Consider the following 17952-nt stretch of genomic DNA (forward strand, 5'->3'; position numbering starts at 1 on the left):
TTCATTCAACAAATATAAGAGAGTGTCATGCAATTTTTAAAAAACGAAAAATTTTACACAATTTCAAAACCATATGAGAAATATGAGCAATTTTACCTATTATTTTTATGCAGTGACCAGGGCAATTAGCACCCTAATCGGGAATCGGAAATAAAAATTTCTGCAGCACTAATAGTCAACACTCTACTCTTCATTCCATTAATAAAGAAAACTAAACTGATCAAGGCAAAATCCAACCAATCCATAAAATTGTAACTTTTCAAAAACAAACATCACATAAAATAGTGTTTTTTTTTCCTTTTTCTTCTCTATAATAAAACATCACGTATCTATGTTTACTATGAGTTTTTGTTACATTTTTATGTTGTAAAAATGTGTCCAGATTAGAATGGACTGGCTGAATTGGGCTTTAACAAACAGTTAATATATATATATATATAACCATTCGTTTTACTACTCCCATGCCCATATTGAGAGGAATTTGCAAGTGAAAGTTATATAATCGAGGCCTAAGGTCATAAATTTTGACAAGTCATGTAACACAAACACACATTTATCTTTATGCCAAGCCAAAAACACAAATCTGCCTGAGAATCCCACATTTCAAGTTTATTTCAAATACATTGTTTTCAATTCTTCCAAGTCTCAACCGGAGTTGGTCTTAACAGAGGGTTTTGGTTAATCATATAATCTTGCAAATGGTGCAAGGAAATCAGTAAAAAAAGAAAACAGGAAAAATGTCTAATCTTCTTTCATTCTCAATGTAAAAACATAATAGCTGTCGCAGCAATCGATTTAAAACAATCTAATCTGTTGATCTCATTTCTCAAATTTTAGCATTTAGGATTCAATGAACCAATAGATAGATAGATAATTGAATAAAATAGAATGGCAACCAAAGAAAACCTGTGCTGAGGGCTGACAATAAGCTAAAAGTACCTACTGAATATTCTTTATCCCGGGAAAAGAAGGAAGCACTGCAATAAGGGCGTCACCATAGCCAACGGGTTCTGTGACAGTTAACGGCTCATCAATTATTAAATACGCTGGCATATCATAACCACAAAAAAAAAAAAAAAAAAAATAGGGAAGAGATTATCATACCACCATCTGCTCTGAGAATCTTAACCACCTCTCCAGATATATCCGACTGGTAAAACACAATCAAACACAAACGGATCAAAAGAGTTAGCCCTTCTCATCTTATTAGAGAAACATGATAATGAAAGGGTGGTTTGGCATGGAAAGAATCTGGGAATTTAAAAAAAAAAATATAATATAATAAAAATGAAATAGCCTGTGTTAACAAACCTCGACGGGTATTTCGCCACCTAGCTGATCAATGTAGCAAAGCACCTGACTCTCCTTTACTATGTCTTTCTGTCAAACAACATCAAAACAGGACATGTAAGAACTATTCACATTTTAATGAAGGAAGAAAGCATCTGAAGACTGTAGCAGGTTTTTATTATTATTTCCACAAATAATTTGAATAAGCAAATGAATAATAAGAACAAAAACCTCTTTGCAAGCTGGAGGAGTCTTCTTTCCTTTAATGGTCCGAGATCTCCTAAAAAACCCGACCTGCATTTAAAACATTAGCGGTCCGAACATTCATAAAAAAGAGGTAATTTAAAAAAACAAGAAAAGCAAATATTAGGCATATTCACCCTTGGGGATTTAAGTACAGTCAAGCCCAGCTCTGCAGCTTGTTCAAACAATGTGTCAGCCCCATTTGAGTAAAGGTTTGGTTTCGATAGGGTTAAGGAAGTTGATTCCACTGAGCCATTTGAATCATGTATTCCAGAGACTGGTTGGATAGCAACGGGAGCAGGAACTGGTGGTTGTGGTGGCGCGCTATGATCAACCAGATTTCTTGAAACATACAACTGGAATCCTCCAATCTTAACAAGAAGAAAAACCACATTATAGAATCAAAATATATCGAGTTTAAAATAATGTAAAGTTTTACAACAAGGGACGCATGCTCACTTTAAGGTCGAGTTCGGCAATTGATGTGTCGCATAGCATTGTCAATAAAGACTCAATCTGTAAAGAGAAAACATAAAATGTTTGAATTCCTTAACAGAAACTTGGCCTATATTCACACATCAAGCACCAGAAAGCAAGAGAACATTGCCCAATCCATAACAACTCCATAGAACAGAGCATCTGGGCGTAACTGATTTAGAATAAATAAAAGACAATCTAGCCTTTTCTGAGGATTTCGACAGGGCAGCGAATAATTCAAAGTATTGAAACCAGCATTGCAGATGATAAAGTGATAAATACATACTAAACCATGTTCTCTTATCCAAGCCATTTTCAAACTATGATCAGAGAACATCAATATGAAGAGGAAAAACAACAGCTAAAAGGTAAGTGACAGTGCTATGTTCGGGCAGCGGGTTTCCAAAAATCTAGATAACGACGCAATAAATATTTCTGACTTCATATATATTAGCAAAGGTATTAAATGCAGGCAGCTGTCTGCATCCGACAAAACAGGATAAAGAGAATAAAAGAAAGAACTGTGTCTAGATCATCAATTTATCACATTTTTCCATTTCTACTTGTTGGAAACTAAACTATAATCTAATCATTGATGTGATGACATCACATAAGAATACAATGTATTACATGCAAGCAAAAATGAACGACTTGCCTCAGCAGCATTGGGTATATCTGTCTTTACTGCAACACATGAATGTGTATCTTTCAAATGATCATCCACCTTGGCATTCACTGCTGTCAAAGCAAAAAGTCCATATTAGAAAGATACGAACTGCCAACATAAATTAAATTCTACACCAAATTTTCATGTGTGATCACTACTCTGTTAAAAATTCACCCCTTGAGTTCAATTTCTTGAGATGAAATCAATAAGAGGGGCGCCATTTAACCAACATTAGTAAATATAAAAACATCGGTGTAGAAATAAAACTAATTTGTATTTAATGTCCTACAAATGATAGATACCAAATTCAGAAAAATATAAACACTGACATTTTCGTAGATTACTTGCAGTTAATGCAACACCAGAATTCAAGCAAGCACATCATCGCTTCTCCCACTCTTAAAAAATATATGGCTGGAAAAAGATAACAAATATTTGGATGTCTTCTTCCAAAACACCTACCATCCAAATATTAAAGTGAGTTTTTGCTATTGCAAAGCCACACGAATTCCACAGTTTAATCTTTGTTAGACAAGTACTTCTATTTAAATTCAAAATCGAATTTACTCATGTTTGTAAAATCTTGTAAGATACACCCCCAAACTATCCGGTGATCCAATTACCTATCAAATCATTATAGAAAATACAAATCAATCAAATTAATTACATACACCATAATCTTATAAATTATCTATACAGAAAACACAAAAATTTCAATCAAATGCATATATTCATTTCAATCAAAAATATATATACACATACATTCATTTTTTTATACTTCATCGCATTAATATTACAAAACCAAGTACCAGTCACACAGCCAAACATAGCAGTTATAATCCAGGATCATTGCTTCAATGCAGACTTCTTTTAGTAATTTCCAACTAGTTGAGGAAACAATTGATTGAGCATCAATTCAACTTAACGCGCCTATAATCTCATTATTTTAATAACATACACACACAAGATTCCATCTCTAATGCAAAAATCAGAACACAACGTAACAAACAACATTGAAGCCATACAGGTAGGGCTACTGTCAGATATCGAGAAACTAATTCATAGAATTAGAAATTCAACTCACGATCTGCTTTAGAAACCGAACTTTGCAAGGCAATTACTGGCTTTGCTGATCTACGCGACACCACAAATTGATCAAATCGAATCGTTTCTGGAATCCTCAAACCGAGCGAAGGCCGTAATGCTGCCAATGTGCGGCTCGCGGAGCCACAATCCAAGCTCTTCATCCGAACGCCAGAAACTCCAAAACCGCCTGGAACAAAAATCAATGACAAAAAATAAATAAGAAACAGGTTACCCACATACATATATACGGTTGCCAGGAGGATCAATGAACTAACAACACCACAATCAAGCAGGAGACGTATCAAGTAAAGAGGAATCAGAAGTGAACTTACTCGCAGCCATTTGAAATCGGAGGAAAATTGATATGGCTACGGCGGCGAGAGAATTTCTACGTCTGAGCAAAAGGACGACGAAGAGGAGGGAGGGCTCAAATCAAACGTATATATAGGACGCCCCAAAAGGCGGACCTCCAAAACTGTTAGGGTAATAGTATAAGATCCGGGACTAGAAGGACTGGACTATCCATTACTCCTTAGCTTTGGTTTGGATCTTTTATGAAACCTGAGGTCCCTGGACTGGGTAAGAGTATAGTAAAGATTTGCTTCTTTTTGCATATTATAGTCATTTCATGTTTACTCGCTCGTATAGTCGCTTTACATTGTTTTCTATTAGAAGTCGCTAATTCAATTTATTTTAGGACTATATATAAATTTTATATCATCGGTCTCAATTAAAATATTAAAAAAAAAAATTATCGGTCTCGTATTAAATATATTAAATTAACCGTGATCTCTCGTACAAAATATAAAAATTGTAGTATATAATTATAAATAAATAAAATATAGTATCATTTTGTAACTAAATTTAAATTATTAATTTTAAAATATATTTTTAATTTTTATAAATATATCACTATATATATACCTAAAATATAAAAAATAAAGATATCAAAATTATTTTATATTTATATTAATTAATAAAATATTATTATTTTTAAATTTTATAAAAAAAATACATTATGATGTAAAAACTGTTCACTCAGTGTAGATGAATTGAAATTTTTCTATAGTATAAAAGATCGTGTGTAATATAAAAAATGGTAAATTATTTTTTTAGTTTCGTATCCGATTTATTGATTAATTTAGAACTTTAATGAACCCTGTCTGAAAATAGTCCAGTATTTTTCGTTAAAATAGTCTTCCGGTGCCGGACTTGCTACGCTGTCAGTTGTTGCTGATTTGGCTAACATGTCATCGTCACATAGATGTCACGTCGGATGGCTATTTTAGCGAAAAAATTTTACATGCGGGACTATTTTGAGACAAAGTCCATTTAAATATCTTAAAAATAAAAAATGAGGTCACATACGAGATTAAAAAAATAATTTACCAAAATATTTTAAAATAAAAATAAATAAATAAATCTATGTGTCGTTGACGTGGCATTTGCGTGGCAATAACATGTCAGCCGCGTCAGCAACGACAAACCAGCGTAACGAGTTCGGCACCGGAGGACCATTTTAGCAAAAATTTTTACTTACGAGACTATTTTCATACAGGATTCACACTTAAAGTCCTAAAATGATAAAATGTCTATGATACGAGACTAAAAAAAATAAAAAAAAAATAGTTTACCCTATAAAAATAATATTTTATGTTAAATATTTGACTTTTTATAAATGAATTATATATTTATTATATTAATATGTGTGTATATTTATATTTTTTAATAATATTTATAAAGAATTATTTAATTGAAAAATGGTAGTAAACAAACTAAATATTTCAAACCACTTCAATATTATTATTATTATTATTATTATTATATAAAAATACAAAAATTCGGACAGTCCCATTGCATAGTGGCATATTCCTACTCACCTTTTTTTAATTATTATTTAATTAACTTTTTCTACACTTCTATTGTTTCCAACCAAAAAAAGCAAAAATAAAATCGCCAATTTGAGTAGTGCACGGATTGAAGCTGTTGAAATCGAACCAAAACTGAAACTAACAGTTCGAATCAGTCTATATCCAACAACTAATTTAACTTAATAAATATTAAAACACAATAAAATAAATTTAATTTATAATTTTAGAAATATATTAATTCAAAATAATATTTTAAAAGTTTTACAATAAATTATAAAAAAATATGTATAATTATGATTATTAAAAATATATATATAAATATTATTTTTTTTTTAATTTTTTACAATTATTTCATAATATAAAAATTAATTAATTTTTAATATTTTAAAAAATAATTGCAAAAATATTGAATTATAAATATATATCAAATAATTTTAAAAAAAAATAAAAATAATACTAATAAATAACCTACAATATCATTACATTAAAAATATGGTTGTGTTGAGAACAAATAATACTTAAATTGATAAATTTTCTTTTGAGTGAGACTAAAATTGATAAAAATTTTCAATTGGACCAAAATTTATTTTTGCTCAAATAGTTATATTCAACTATTTTCAAAAAATTGTTTTATATTTAGTTTGAAGAAAAGAACTTTGATTGTAAAATGTAAAAAATTGTGTAAATAATATAAAAATAATGAATCAAGACAATTATTTTGAGATTGACAAAAATAGAAAAACAAGACAACTGTATTGAAACTGAGGGAGAATTTCGGTAGGTATATCACCATATATCAAAACACAATCTCAGTGTATCAATAATTCTATATATTGATACCAAAATTGTTATTTTGTAATATTTTTCCAAAATTATAAAATAAATATATATATAGTATCTTCCATACCAATTTTTTAAGTACAATATGATATTTTATCATACCAAGTTTTTGTATTGATTTAGTAAAATATCATATCCAAAAACTTATACCATATAAATTTCGATATTACATACCAAACTAACCCCCACTCCTGTATGTAATCAAACACCAAACACAGCCTGAATTTCTTCGACGCTATATATTTAAAACGTTAAAAAAATGAATATATATACATATATATATATATATCAAAGTTTAAATAAAAAAATCACTAATTCTAACAATACCTTACGAAATATCCCTCATCATGTAAAGAACAACAAAAATCTCACGTCCATGCAAACACTCTCAATAACCAAAATTTCTTGGGGAAGAAATTGAAACCCCAATGACATACATACATATAAATACTATAATCCAACTAACCTTAAAAGATCTTACAAAACTGTAAATAAATTTATGCTCAGATGGAAACTTTACCCGACCCGACAAATATGACCCGGCAAGCAACAAAGAATACGATCCCGGTGCATGGCTTCCTCCGGCAACCAGATGCTCGTCTATTGCCCTTTGTTGATTTTGAGATTGCTGTAAGTCCTTGTGCAAATGCAAAGATGAAGATGATTAACCTACGAAAAACGCCGCCTAATCGTTGGATATTTGGGAATAATGAAGTACCAATGCCAAAACAACACTCAAAAGTGCTCTAAGAAAATAATTGAATATATAGTATGCATAAAATGACAAGTAATTTTTATTGCATAATTCACTGATCTCGGCGAGAAATAGCCACAAAAGATCCCATATTGTCAAGATTTTATACACGGATGAATTATGTAATAAAATTTAAACGGGTACTAAACTGCAAAACAAAGTTGCGTATGGTTGAACTCTAACAATTTCTTACCAGTGAGTTGATTCAGATTGCGACGTGTGTGCTGAGCTATCTCTTGTTACTCGTAGAGCATAGATACCGAAGCATATACTCGTTGGACGAACAAGTGTCAGCTAAATCTTGATGCAATCGAGTGATAACCTTCTGCAAGGATTTAAGAGCAGGAAGTAGATTTCTAGAATTTTGCTGAATCGAGCTCCCATGGACCTTGCACAGCTCCTGATGCGAAAAAAATGAGGTTAGTGAGAAACAACTACTGTACGGCAACGATGAATGGTCAAATGTAAAGATGGCTGTAATAATTGGATTTTAAGATCAACCTGACACCATCGGAGGATGAATTCCAGATGCGGAGACTTTTCCAGAAGGGCAGCTAGTGCTTCGACTAACCTCTGCAAATACCGAAAGGGTACTGAAGCAGCAACAGCGGGAATTTCGGCAGGAGCAACCGCGACAATACACTTCTTTATTAGTGCATCTTCGTTCATTCGAAGACTGAGGATTAACGCCCGTTTTGGTTGTTCATCTTTCAGAGCTGCATCGACTGCCTACATGGAAAAATGAATTTAAACATATATGTATAAACATATAATGAATTTGACGAAAGGAATGATGATTGTAAAGCTCACTTCAGGTGTAACATCGACGTCAAGATCAGTGGGGTCAAAGATAAACGACTCGTCCATCGAATAGAGAAGCACTCCTTCTGTGGTTGCGGCTGCCCAGCTTCGGCCAGTTGGTGCTATTCTCAAGCATTTTGTTCGAATAATAGGCCTCCCGTGATTGGGCATGGATCCTGGCAAATCATACGCCAGTTTATTCCGCGTTTGCTTATCTATGCCTTCTTCCGTGTCGCTATCGTCGTCATCTATCAAATCCAATGGCCCTGCTTCGGTCATTTTTTTTGAGTTCAAGAAATCAAGAACTCCGTCTAACGATAGGTTGAGGGTTATTTGGAATCTCCGCAACAATACCTGTTGACGAACACATTGCAAGATATGTAAATAAGCAACTATATGAACACCTGCGGCTAAATTGATTCCATCAAAAATGTTCGGAGAAGAAAGATGACAACTTAACATTAGATAATATATTATGAACTCTTAAGACCTCGAATCGTTTTAAAAAGCCTTTCAAACAACCTCAAATTGTAGAATAATGTAAGGGGAGGCTTGATGACATCTTACAGGAGCGAGAATGGAAAAGCTAACCTGTTCGGCGACATCGTACATGCAAATGTATTTACTACTTCCCCCAGCTAATATGTAGCTGCCATCAGCAGAATAGCATAATGTTGTGAAGCACTTTCCAGCAGAGGAGTTAGCAGCCAATCTGCGATCGGTCATAAGACGCCCTCCGGAAATGTCTCTGCGGCCTTCGATCGTATACATTTCAACGCCTTCAAGAGGATCCCAGAAATGGATTTGCCCGTCCAGAGTGCTGCAGGCGAGCTGTTTACCGTCCGGACGATAGGCAAGGGTTAGGACATCATGAGTATGATCGAACTTTTCGACACCACCTCTTCCCTCAAAAATGTCCCACAAGCGAACCGTTTTGTCCCAAGAAGATGAAGCTAAAATAGCCTGCATCGGAAGAAGATTAAAGTCACTACGGATTATGAAAGCAATGCACATTATCGAGAAACAATGAACCAAATACAAAACACGAAAGAACTTACATTAGTGGGTGAAAACATTAACCCGTGAACAGGGCCTTCATGGCCACTGAGAACATCCAACAGCCGGCCCGTCTTCATCGACCAAACAAATATCTAATAACATTCACAAGCATTACACTATCAGTAAAAGTAAATCTAACAAGAGCAGGCGCGAGCATCAGGTTCATGAGTAAAAAGAAAAAGCACCTCAAATGAATCGAGAGTTCCAGCACAAATCACTTCGCCACTCTGATCCGAGGCTAGAGAAACAAATTGCTTCGGCGTAGGAGTCACAAATGTCCTAAAGTTACGGTAGCGGAACAAATCCCACGCACGAACAGTCCCATCCAAAGATGCACTCAGGAGACAATGATTATTAGCCATGAAATGCAGTGCTGTCACAGAATTCGTATGCTCGGAGAATGTAACAAAACAAAAGCCAGAAGATACAGTCCAAACCTATAGCCACAAACGCTAAAGCTTTAACCAATGTAGAATAGCTAGTGCATTTAAAAAAAAACACTTATTCGACAAAAACTACTTTGTCAAAATAACAAAAATGGATAATCCATCGAAAATCAATCACCTTGATCTTGTTATCATCTGCCCCAGTAGCCAATAACTGCGAATCCGGCGAATAAGCAATGCAATTCACATCGAAATAATGGCCCTGCTGCTTAAGAATATAACTCTCTGATTTCCACTCCCACACCAGCAACTGCCCGAGCTTTGCACATCCAAATGTTAACCAGTTTCCAAGACCATTAAACACAGCCGTCGTGATCTTCTCTCGTGAAATCGATAACAGATGAATGCAAACAAAATCGGGCATCTGATAAAGGCCAAACACTCCATTAGAGAATCCAACCACTACCATATCAAGACCTCTGTGATAGTCGCAGGCTGTTAACTTTGCCGGAGCTTGCAAGAAAAAATCCTTCTTCAGCAATTCCCACTTCAAATTATGCAACAAAGGCCCTATGTCTTCATCTGAATCATTCGTATCGTGTTCCATATCCTTCCTTTTCTTCAAATTAACTAATTCCCCGTTCTGGCCCCGCCGGACGTCCGGCGTCCCCGGCGACTCCGGCTCCGAATATTCTTCCTCCATTGGCTCAAATTTGGGATATCCCCAGCTGAAAATCGCACCATCGCGGGATAATGTATAAACTTTTGAAACGGAATTTGTTTTCTTATCTACACCAAAGAACGCCCCCAAAATCACATCTCTATGACCTAGAAATAAGAATGGCTTACTGTTATTGTTCTTCTTCTTAGTCTTGGATTCCTCGAAATAGAAAAGCCTCGCGGCCAAATCTTTGGAGCCAACAACTAAATAATCCGAGTTAGGGCTCCAATCCAGCGACGTTATACGGTCATTACAGTCGGCGAAGGTTTTAACCAGTTCGAAGGGAAAGAACTCCTTCCTAAACCCTGGCGAACGCCATATCTGGAGGAGCTTGCCGGCGGCGACGGCGATGAACCGTCCGTTAGGGCTGAATTTCACGTCGCCGACTTGATGCTTGAACGAGAGGCGATGCAGAACCGCGCGGCGGGGGAGGTTTATGAACAAGCAACGGTTGTTCTCGTCCACTGTCAACAGGAACACGCCGTCCGGTGATGCTGCGATGCGGCGTAGATTTGTAGAAGCTTGGAAGGGGAGGGTTACCGTCTCCGATTTGACTAGGTCGGTGACCGAAACTCTATTCCCTACCGCCGAAATCAGCAAAGTATTGTTCACGACGACGGCATTCCCACCGCGATACGGCGCCCCAAGCAAATTTTGAAATCTATAGTTCATGTCAATTGCAGAGCAACGGTGGCGGTGGCGGCGGTGGCGGCGGCGGCTGAGGAACCCTAATTTTGGGTGGAGTTGAAAGTGAATTTCAATGGAACTCTAATCTAATCATATACTCTCCCTCCCTAAACAGTGTTTAGGATTTCTTTTTTTTTTACACAGTATTCTATTTTTTTAATTATAAATTCTTATTTACATTCTATTCCAAATTTGTCTCACTTTTCTTTTTAATTGGTCCTCTAAATTTATTTTATTATTAATTTTTTAAAATCAAATAAATTAATATTTAATTATTATTTTTTATTCAATATTTATTTACAATAAATACTATTAATTTTATTACATTCTTTTCTCATTTATTTACTTTTTCAATTAAATTTTTAAAAATACCTTCAACAACAATCTATCATTTTTTTAAAAAAATATTTAATTTTTTTTTAATTTTTGTGCCGAACCAAATAAACTAATTTTAATGGACGGAGGGAGTATAAATATTTCTATTTTACTTTCTTTTTATACTTTTTTTTAGTTTTCTCTCCTTATCAATTTAAAAATATTATAATACCTTTATATATTTTATTTACTTTTCACACCATTCTTTTCAATTTCATAAATTAAACTCTAATTCTATTTTGAATTCTTTATCCTAAAAAAAAATATAAGTAAAAACAATAAAATTAATTAGAAAAATATCACATGTGTCAAAAATAACAATAACCATCTTTAAACTCAATGCAATTCAACAATGCAACGATACAACGGTACTCCCTTGGTCTCCGGCTACCAATAAGGGTCATATTTATCTTTTTCGTTATTATATTTAATATTAAAAATATTTTTATATTTATATTTTTTTTGTCCAAATGTTCTTTTATTTTTTATTTTTTTTATGACGTAGAAACCCACAGTAGTTTACCCGAAAGTGCACTAAACCCCCGGTCGGACCTAATACCCTGCAAACTAGGCCCGACATAGTATAAATATTCTTTTATTAGTATTATAAGACATTAATTGAAGTATTTTTACAATTTTTTTTTTAATTTGTACTAAGTTTTGATATAATAATTAATATTAAAACATCAACACGCAAAAAGTAAATGGAACTCTTAAAGCCTTAAAGTCAAACGCAGATAGTATAATATAAGAATCAAGCTCACACTTATTTTTAAAGTGAATGATGTGTGGTGTTCAAATTTGAAAATATCGTACAATAAATCACTTAGTTCAATACAATAATGATAAAAAATTTTAAAAATAACGATAACACTTAAAACGGAATACAAAATATTAATAGAAAATATTGGTTTTGACCAACTAAAATTCGTGTAAAGCAAAAAATTGTTTATTTCAAACACTTTATAAAAATATCTGTTTCTCAATAGTAAAATATTAAAAATAAATTCGAAAAATGCATAATTGGAAAAGTCACAAAAAAAGTATAAATAAAAAATTTATGTATACTAAATTATTATTATTATTTTTTATTTATATCGCTGATAAAATATATTTAAAATGTCATGTTTTACTTTTGTAATCTTTTTGCTATCACAGTTTGTTTAAATACCATCAAATATATATCAGTAATACATGCATTGATCCTCATTATGTATGTATACAATTGTATACATTTTTTTTTATACACAACCATTCTATCCTTTTAGGGTTTAATTTTATTTTTTAATGTGAGTTTGAAATTTGAACATAGTTTAAAAATAATCATTTATAAATAAAATAATATATTTTCTTCATAAAAAAAAAAACGATAATATGTATTTTTAATCAAATTCTAATAAAAGAACACCACACCCAATATATATCACAAATCAAAGAGCAAAAGACAGGGTGAGATAAAAGAGTAGTAATCTTACAGAACAAATTTGTTACAAAAACTCAAAACCACAATATGTAGTAAGTATGATATATGTAATTAATTTAATTTAATTTAATTTAATTTAATTCTACAGCCCACAAAGTCTGCTGTTTAGCCAATTGCAAACGTGATCCATCTCCTTCGGCACAGTGTAATGTCCCATCCTATCCAAATCACAATACCCAATTTTCATCAATATTATTGCCTTTTTATTCCAATTAAAATTAAAAATAGTAAATATTTGGATATTTGATCATTACCGTATATTAATAATTATTTGATGCCATATTTTATAAATATTATATAATAAATAAATAATACTACCTCAGTCCGGCTCTAAGAGTTTCATTTAACTTTTGCATAGTTATATATAACATATTCTTATATTTGTATAATTTTTTTTTACAAATGTCATTAATAATATTATAAGACAATAATAGAAATATTTTTGTTATTTTTCCTTAATTTGTATTATATTTTCATATAATAATTAATATTAAAAAATCAACACGGCAAAAAATAAATCGGACCTTTAGAATTGGACGGAGGTAGCATCGAAACTTCCAAAAGTATAGACAGAGCCTTAAACTCAAGTTTTCGAGGGAAAAAAAAAAAGCGTATAAGTTTCGACAATACTTACCCGTCGTAGCTCTCGAAGGATAAGTTCCGGAAGCCGGCCAGGCTCAGGGCGTGGTAAGACCTCTCGCCGTGTTCATGGGGAACCACTTCGTCGCCTGGTAAGATTCGGACAATCTCATCACATACAATATCGACATGGGAATCGCGGAGCAAGATGTATTAACGATGATTCAACGTACACTTCCCATGCGACAGTAATATCGGGAGAGATGCTGCCCGGCTTGCAGCCTCATACGATCCTCCTCCGATCTTGTTGCACACTGTCCTGAAATGACAAAAGAGTCGAGTTTTCTCTTACATTCCGTACTATGATACGACAAATAATGTGTTTGTATTAAAAAGAATCGGTGCGAACCTGGCCCCGGGAAGCCAACCGCTTAGGCCTACGATGGCCCTGAGGTTAACGGGATACGGATAGCCGTTCCCGTAGTAGCCATGAACGAAGCATATCGCAGAATAAAGAGCGGTTGCGGCCCCCATACTGAAGCCCCCGATTCCGAGTTTAACTACAACATACAGACGAAACATTCTTCAGGACAACCTTACTAATGTCCCAAATCGCATATCATATGAAACAGTTCGTACTGTCCGCAGGCTCCGTGGACAGCAGATTAGCGATGTGCGCAGCCGAGGCATCCAAACCTTCAAAATCATCGGGACAATCTTCAGACAGCTCTCCCACATCGAACCCTGTTGTAAGAGAAAACACATTCATTACCACAAACCACACAAATCGATTTTGGTCCTGAAACGATCGTCTTCACATCACTTACAAGCAGTGCAAGGGAATCCCCCGAGTATAGCCACGGGCCGTGTAGGGGCAGTCGGGCATATCCATTTTATCTACATCAATACATAGTGTCAAAATCTTACACGAATAACTATCGTCGAAAAATTATTACCATGTTATATAAATAGTGAACACATCTTACATTCGGGAGTGCCAAACTTTCCAAAAGTTGCGACCAACTGCAAACACAAAACGGGCGACGAAAATAACCCAAGAATTCTTACAAGATAAAAAGGAAACAACTTTCTTTGAGAAAAAGGGGAAAAGTTCCCTCATCTTCTTTCTTGATTTTGTAATGAACGTGCGGGCCCGTAAAATTTAAAGACAACAAAGAAAAATAATGGGACACGATATAAAGTAGCGATAAGCACTGTGATTTATAGCAACTGTTATTGTCGCCCCGCCTACATAACCAAATTTAAAAAGTTTGATTTCTTTTCTAACATCGTCTAAAGTTTACTGTATGAATATCCTACCATGTTCCTAAGTATGTAAACAAGGTTTCCTCGATGAACCTCTTCAACTTTTTTACCACCCTTTAGCGATATAAAGCCCGCCTCTTTGTCATAAAGTATGTATGAACGCATTTTCATCGTACGTGACAAGATAGAAAAGAAAAACGATATGCTCACACTAATTTAATTAAATCAATACACTCTTCATCGAGATGACAAATATGAATATATATATATATAGCCTCAAACCTGTAAATCGACCGAGCAACACAAGAAGCAAATTCTTTTAACTAATTCCCAATCTTTTTTATTCATCAAGAAACTACTGAATTATGATATAAGTAGTATAAATCACGTTTTATCTAAGTATACCTATATACCAATATTTCGCGTGTTTAAATGATGTTCTTTTTCTAACAAAGTAGTAGATTGGGACATTTTTATCTAAGTATGTTATATATATATATATATATATATACACGAATATTCATCATTTATATTTTATACGGTGTACATGATCGCCAGAGATAGGACAATTTTATCTAAGTATTATATTTATATGTATATATATATACCAATATTCAAGTTTAGATGATATTCTTTTTCAAATAAAGCAGTGTACATGATCGCCGGAGATGGGACATTTTTATCTAAGTATGTTTTACATGTATCAATATTCAACATTTAAACCATATTCTTTTTTCAGTAAAGCCGGGATAAATGGTTGCCGAAGATGGGACATTTTACCTATGTTATATATATACCATATTATAGTGCTAAATTACTTTATTCATGTATTATTTAACAACACATGAACTATAGATAATTAGCATAGGGTATAAACTAATGGCATATCACAATAGTTCATATAACATGTACTACTATTAATTTCGACCAAAAATGAAATATAAACTGTCGTGATTTCAATTGTTAATGAAAATCATATGTTCTGTTATCAATCATCTGTGTACTCTCACCACAATGCTGAATAAACTAATTAACAACACCCACATCTATATATATATATATATATATTTGAGGTGCAAAGGATGTTCTTTCGAATCAAAATTGTATACATGAAGGCAGGAGATAGGTCGATACCTGGAGCCATTGTCGCCGAGGCCGTGCAACCAGACAACAGTGGCTTGGTGTTTGCCTTTAGGCTTGACAACATAGGTCCTCCCAAATTCATACGATCTTCGACCTGTTCTACTTCCTACAACATAATTGCAAAAAAAACAAATACAGATGTTGTCAGAAACAGAGGAAAAACAGAGCAACATAAATAAAATCTACTGCATTCATCAAAACCAAAAACTGGCAAGAAATCAATCCTTGAACGAACTAATTACCCGAACTCATTGATGAATTTGAGAAGCTCATTTTCTGGCAAAGTTAACAAGTGATGTTTTATTTTTATTTTTGTATGCTTAAAAAAAGCCTATTAAGTGTAATGGAAAGTGAGTGCCCTACCCCATTTATACACCTAAAGGGTGGGGGTGGAGAACAGAATATATACACGTATGTGTGTGTGTGTGTGAACCAGCTGCACTTTGCGAAGAAACTCTTGAAAAAGGGTGTGGGAATTGGGAAAGACAAAGAAAGGACAAAAAGAAAGCAATCCTGAGAGAATAATTATCTCTATATTGATAATAATATAAAAACAAAGAAATTAGAAAGGGGGAAAGGGTGGGGATTGGGGTTTGGACATGTAGGAGCAGAGGGGAAGGAATGGGGAAGAATAATGACAGTAGTAACAATAATTTGGGGAAATTCGAAACCCTAATATGAAACTGCTGCAAATTCTAGTGTGAATGTGAATGATTTGTTAATGCGACCTGAGGAATCTGGATGGGGACATGGCTTTGCTGTGAAGCCCTCTCTCTCTCTCTCTCTCGCACTACTCTGCTGTCCAATTTGTCATGATTGTGCTCCCACGCCACACCTCACCATTTTTCTGCTGCTGCAACTGCAATTCTGCAATCCTCTCCCTCCTCTCGACTATGTGCTAACGACAATGCTTAGTTTGTTAGTATTTACACAATTTTAACTATATACTCTCTTTCTTTCCAGAAAATTTGTTCATTTATTGCGATAACAAAATTTACAAAAAAAAACATAATTAGTAATTAATTTAAAAATATATTAATAAATAATACTCCCTCACTCCATCTTAGATAATATCCGTCTATTACTGTAAATAAAAAAAATTTAAGTAAAGTATAATTAGTAAGTAATTAGTAAATTTATTAGTAAAAATAATTATTATATATTAAAAATAATTAAATTAAAATTAAGATAACTAAATAGTTTAATTAAAATTAAAAAAAATTTAAATTTAAATTTTAAAATATGATTAAAATGTATAATCAATTTTCTAAAAAGTAAATGACAAATTATGTAGAGAGATGAAAATAAAAAATAAAAATAAATTCTGTAGAAAGGAAGAAATATGATATAATAAAAATAATTAAATAATTTAATTAAAATTTTTAAAAATTATAAATTATGAAATTTAAAATACAATGTATAATTATAATTTAAAAAAATAAATTACGTGAAACGAAAAAAAATGAAAAATATAAATATTTACATGAGACTGGATATAAATATTTAAACTTTCTAAAAATTAATTATATCAGTTTTCATTATAGGTAAATTCACGTGTCAAAGAGTGTTCAATCACTTAAATTACCGTAGTAATGTGTAAACTATTCCAATGCTTTTATTACCAGTACACGTTATTTATCTGTTTATTTAATATATGTTATATTATATACAATTTTTTTATTTAATATTATATTATACTTTTTCGATTAAACTCAAAATATCATTTGTATCATTTTATGTCTAAAGTAACTTTTAAATATATCATTACTTTATACTTAAAAGTTAGATGTCAAAATTTATTACATATTTTCACTAACTAATAAAAATATTATTTTTTTCGTCCTATTGAAAAGTTATCATTTTTCATTTTCGTTCGTCCTAAAATAATGTTATTATTTTCTAATTTAGTTATTGTACTACCGATGTCATTACTTTTATATTACACAATACTAATAGGGGCATTTTTGTCATTTTTACTACAACCCATTATAATACTAATATTTAAAAATCTACGTGCAAAAAATAAACGACATCCTTACACCGGAACGTAAGGAGTATTATTTTTTAATCTACTAAACCCAAAATACCACGTTCATAATGAAACGAAAAAAAAAGTATATTTTTTTAATTTTTATTTAAAATAATTCATTAAATAGTGATTTATATCAAGCTACATAAATTTGTTTAACTTTAAAATTTATACAACATAACACATTTCACAATA

The 17952-nt window shown here is 32.7% G+C and overlaps 3 protein-coding genes across 6 annotated transcripts; all 3 read right to left on the reverse strand.

Annotated features, from left to right (window-relative positions):
• Positions 1-237: 237 nt before the first annotated feature.
• On the reverse strand, positions 238-4302 carry LOC127254946 (uncharacterized). Of its 2 annotated transcripts, none has more exons than XM_051280312.1 (9): positions 4096-4302; positions 3762-3950; positions 2666-2745; positions 1993-2049; positions 1671-1904; positions 1522-1584; positions 1312-1380; positions 1105-1150; positions 238-1010 (listed from the first exon to the last, which is right to left on the reverse strand). In XM_051280312.1, the coding sequence occupies exons 1-9, from the start codon at positions 4103-4105 to the stop codon at positions 940-942; spliced, it is 819 nt and encodes a 272-aa protein (XP_051136269.1). In that variant the 5' UTR covers positions 4106-4302; the 3' UTR covers positions 238-939. The 2 variants fall into 2 exon arrangements, with proteins under 2 accessions (XP_051136269.1, XP_051136268.1); XM_051280311.1 differs by having other exon boundaries at positions 241-1010; positions 2666-2748.
• Positions 4303-6740: 2438 nt separating this feature from the next.
• On the reverse strand, positions 6741-10988 carry LOC127254650 (periodic tryptophan protein 2). Of its 3 annotated transcripts, none has more exons than XM_051279871.1 (8): positions 9653-10988; positions 9274-9525; positions 9088-9180; positions 8621-8992; positions 8039-8383; positions 7730-7957; positions 7422-7628; positions 6741-7102 (listed from the first exon to the last, which is right to left on the reverse strand). In XM_051279871.1, the coding sequence occupies exons 1-7, from the start codon at positions 10865-10867 to the stop codon at positions 7458-7460; spliced, it is 2676 nt and encodes an 891-aa protein (XP_051135828.1). In that variant the 5' UTR covers positions 10868-10988; the 3' UTR covers positions 6741-7102; positions 7422-7457. The 3 variants fall into 3 exon arrangements, with proteins under 3 accessions (XP_051135828.1, XP_051135827.1, XP_051135826.1); XM_051279870.1 differs by having other exon boundaries at positions 6741-7111; XM_051279869.1 differs by having other exon boundaries at positions 6741-7143.
• Positions 10989-12773: 1785 nt separating this feature from the next.
• On the reverse strand, positions 12774-16440 carry LOC127253984 (uncharacterized). The gene is made up of 9 exons (XM_051278819.1): positions 15971-16440; positions 15720-15834; positions 14306-14342; positions 14147-14216; positions 13959-14063; positions 13729-13879; positions 13553-13638; positions 13375-13468; positions 12774-12898 (listed from the first exon to the last, which is right to left on the reverse strand). The coding sequence occupies exons 1-9, from the start codon at positions 15999-16001 to the stop codon at positions 12823-12825; spliced, it is 765 nt and encodes a 254-aa protein (XP_051134776.1). The 5' UTR covers positions 16002-16440; the 3' UTR covers positions 12774-12822.
• Between the last annotated feature and the right edge of the window lie 1512 nt (positions 16441-17952).

The sequence above is a fragment of the Andrographis paniculata genome, unplaced genomic scaffold, assembly GCF_009805555.1.
Source record: "Andrographis paniculata isolate CXL003 unplaced genomic scaffold, ASM980555v1 Contig52END, whole genome shotgun sequence".
NCBI lineage: Eukaryota > Viridiplantae > Streptophyta > Magnoliopsida > Lamiales > Acanthaceae > Andrographis > Andrographis paniculata.

Coding starts and splice junctions, on each gene's coding strand:
- LOC127254946 (XM_051280311.1), bottom strand. Junction 2,749..3,761: donor TTCGGTTTCTAAAGCAGATC/GTGAGTTGAATT, acceptor TTGCTTTGACAG/CAGTGAATGCCAAGGTGGAT. Junction 1,011..1,104: donor GATTCTCAGAGCAGATGGTG/GTATGATAATCT, acceptor TAACTGTCACAG/AACCCGTTGGCTATGGTGAC.
- LOC127253984 (XM_051278819.1), bottom strand. CDS start 16,001: ATGAGCTTCTCAAATTCATCAATGAGTTCGG. Junction 15,835..15,970: donor AAATTCATCAATGAGTTCGG/GTAATTAGTTCG, acceptor ATTATGTTGTAG/GAAGTAGAACAGGTCGAAGA. Junction 14,343..15,719: donor CTCGGCGACAATGGCTCCAG/GTATCGACCTAT, acceptor TTGTGTTTGCAG/TTGGTCGCAACTTTTGGAAA.
- LOC127254650 (XM_051279871.1), bottom strand. CDS start 10,867: ATGAACTATAGATTTCAAAATTTGCTTGGGGCGCCGTATCGCGGTGGG. Junction 8,384..8,620: donor TGTACGATGTCGCCGAACAG/GTTAGCTTTTCC, acceptor GTTCGTCAACAG/GTATTGTTGCGGAGATTCCA. Junction 7,629..7,729: donor TCATCCTCCGATGGTGTCAG/GTTGATCTTAAA, acceptor TTTTCGCATCAG/GAGCTGTGCAAGGTCCATGG.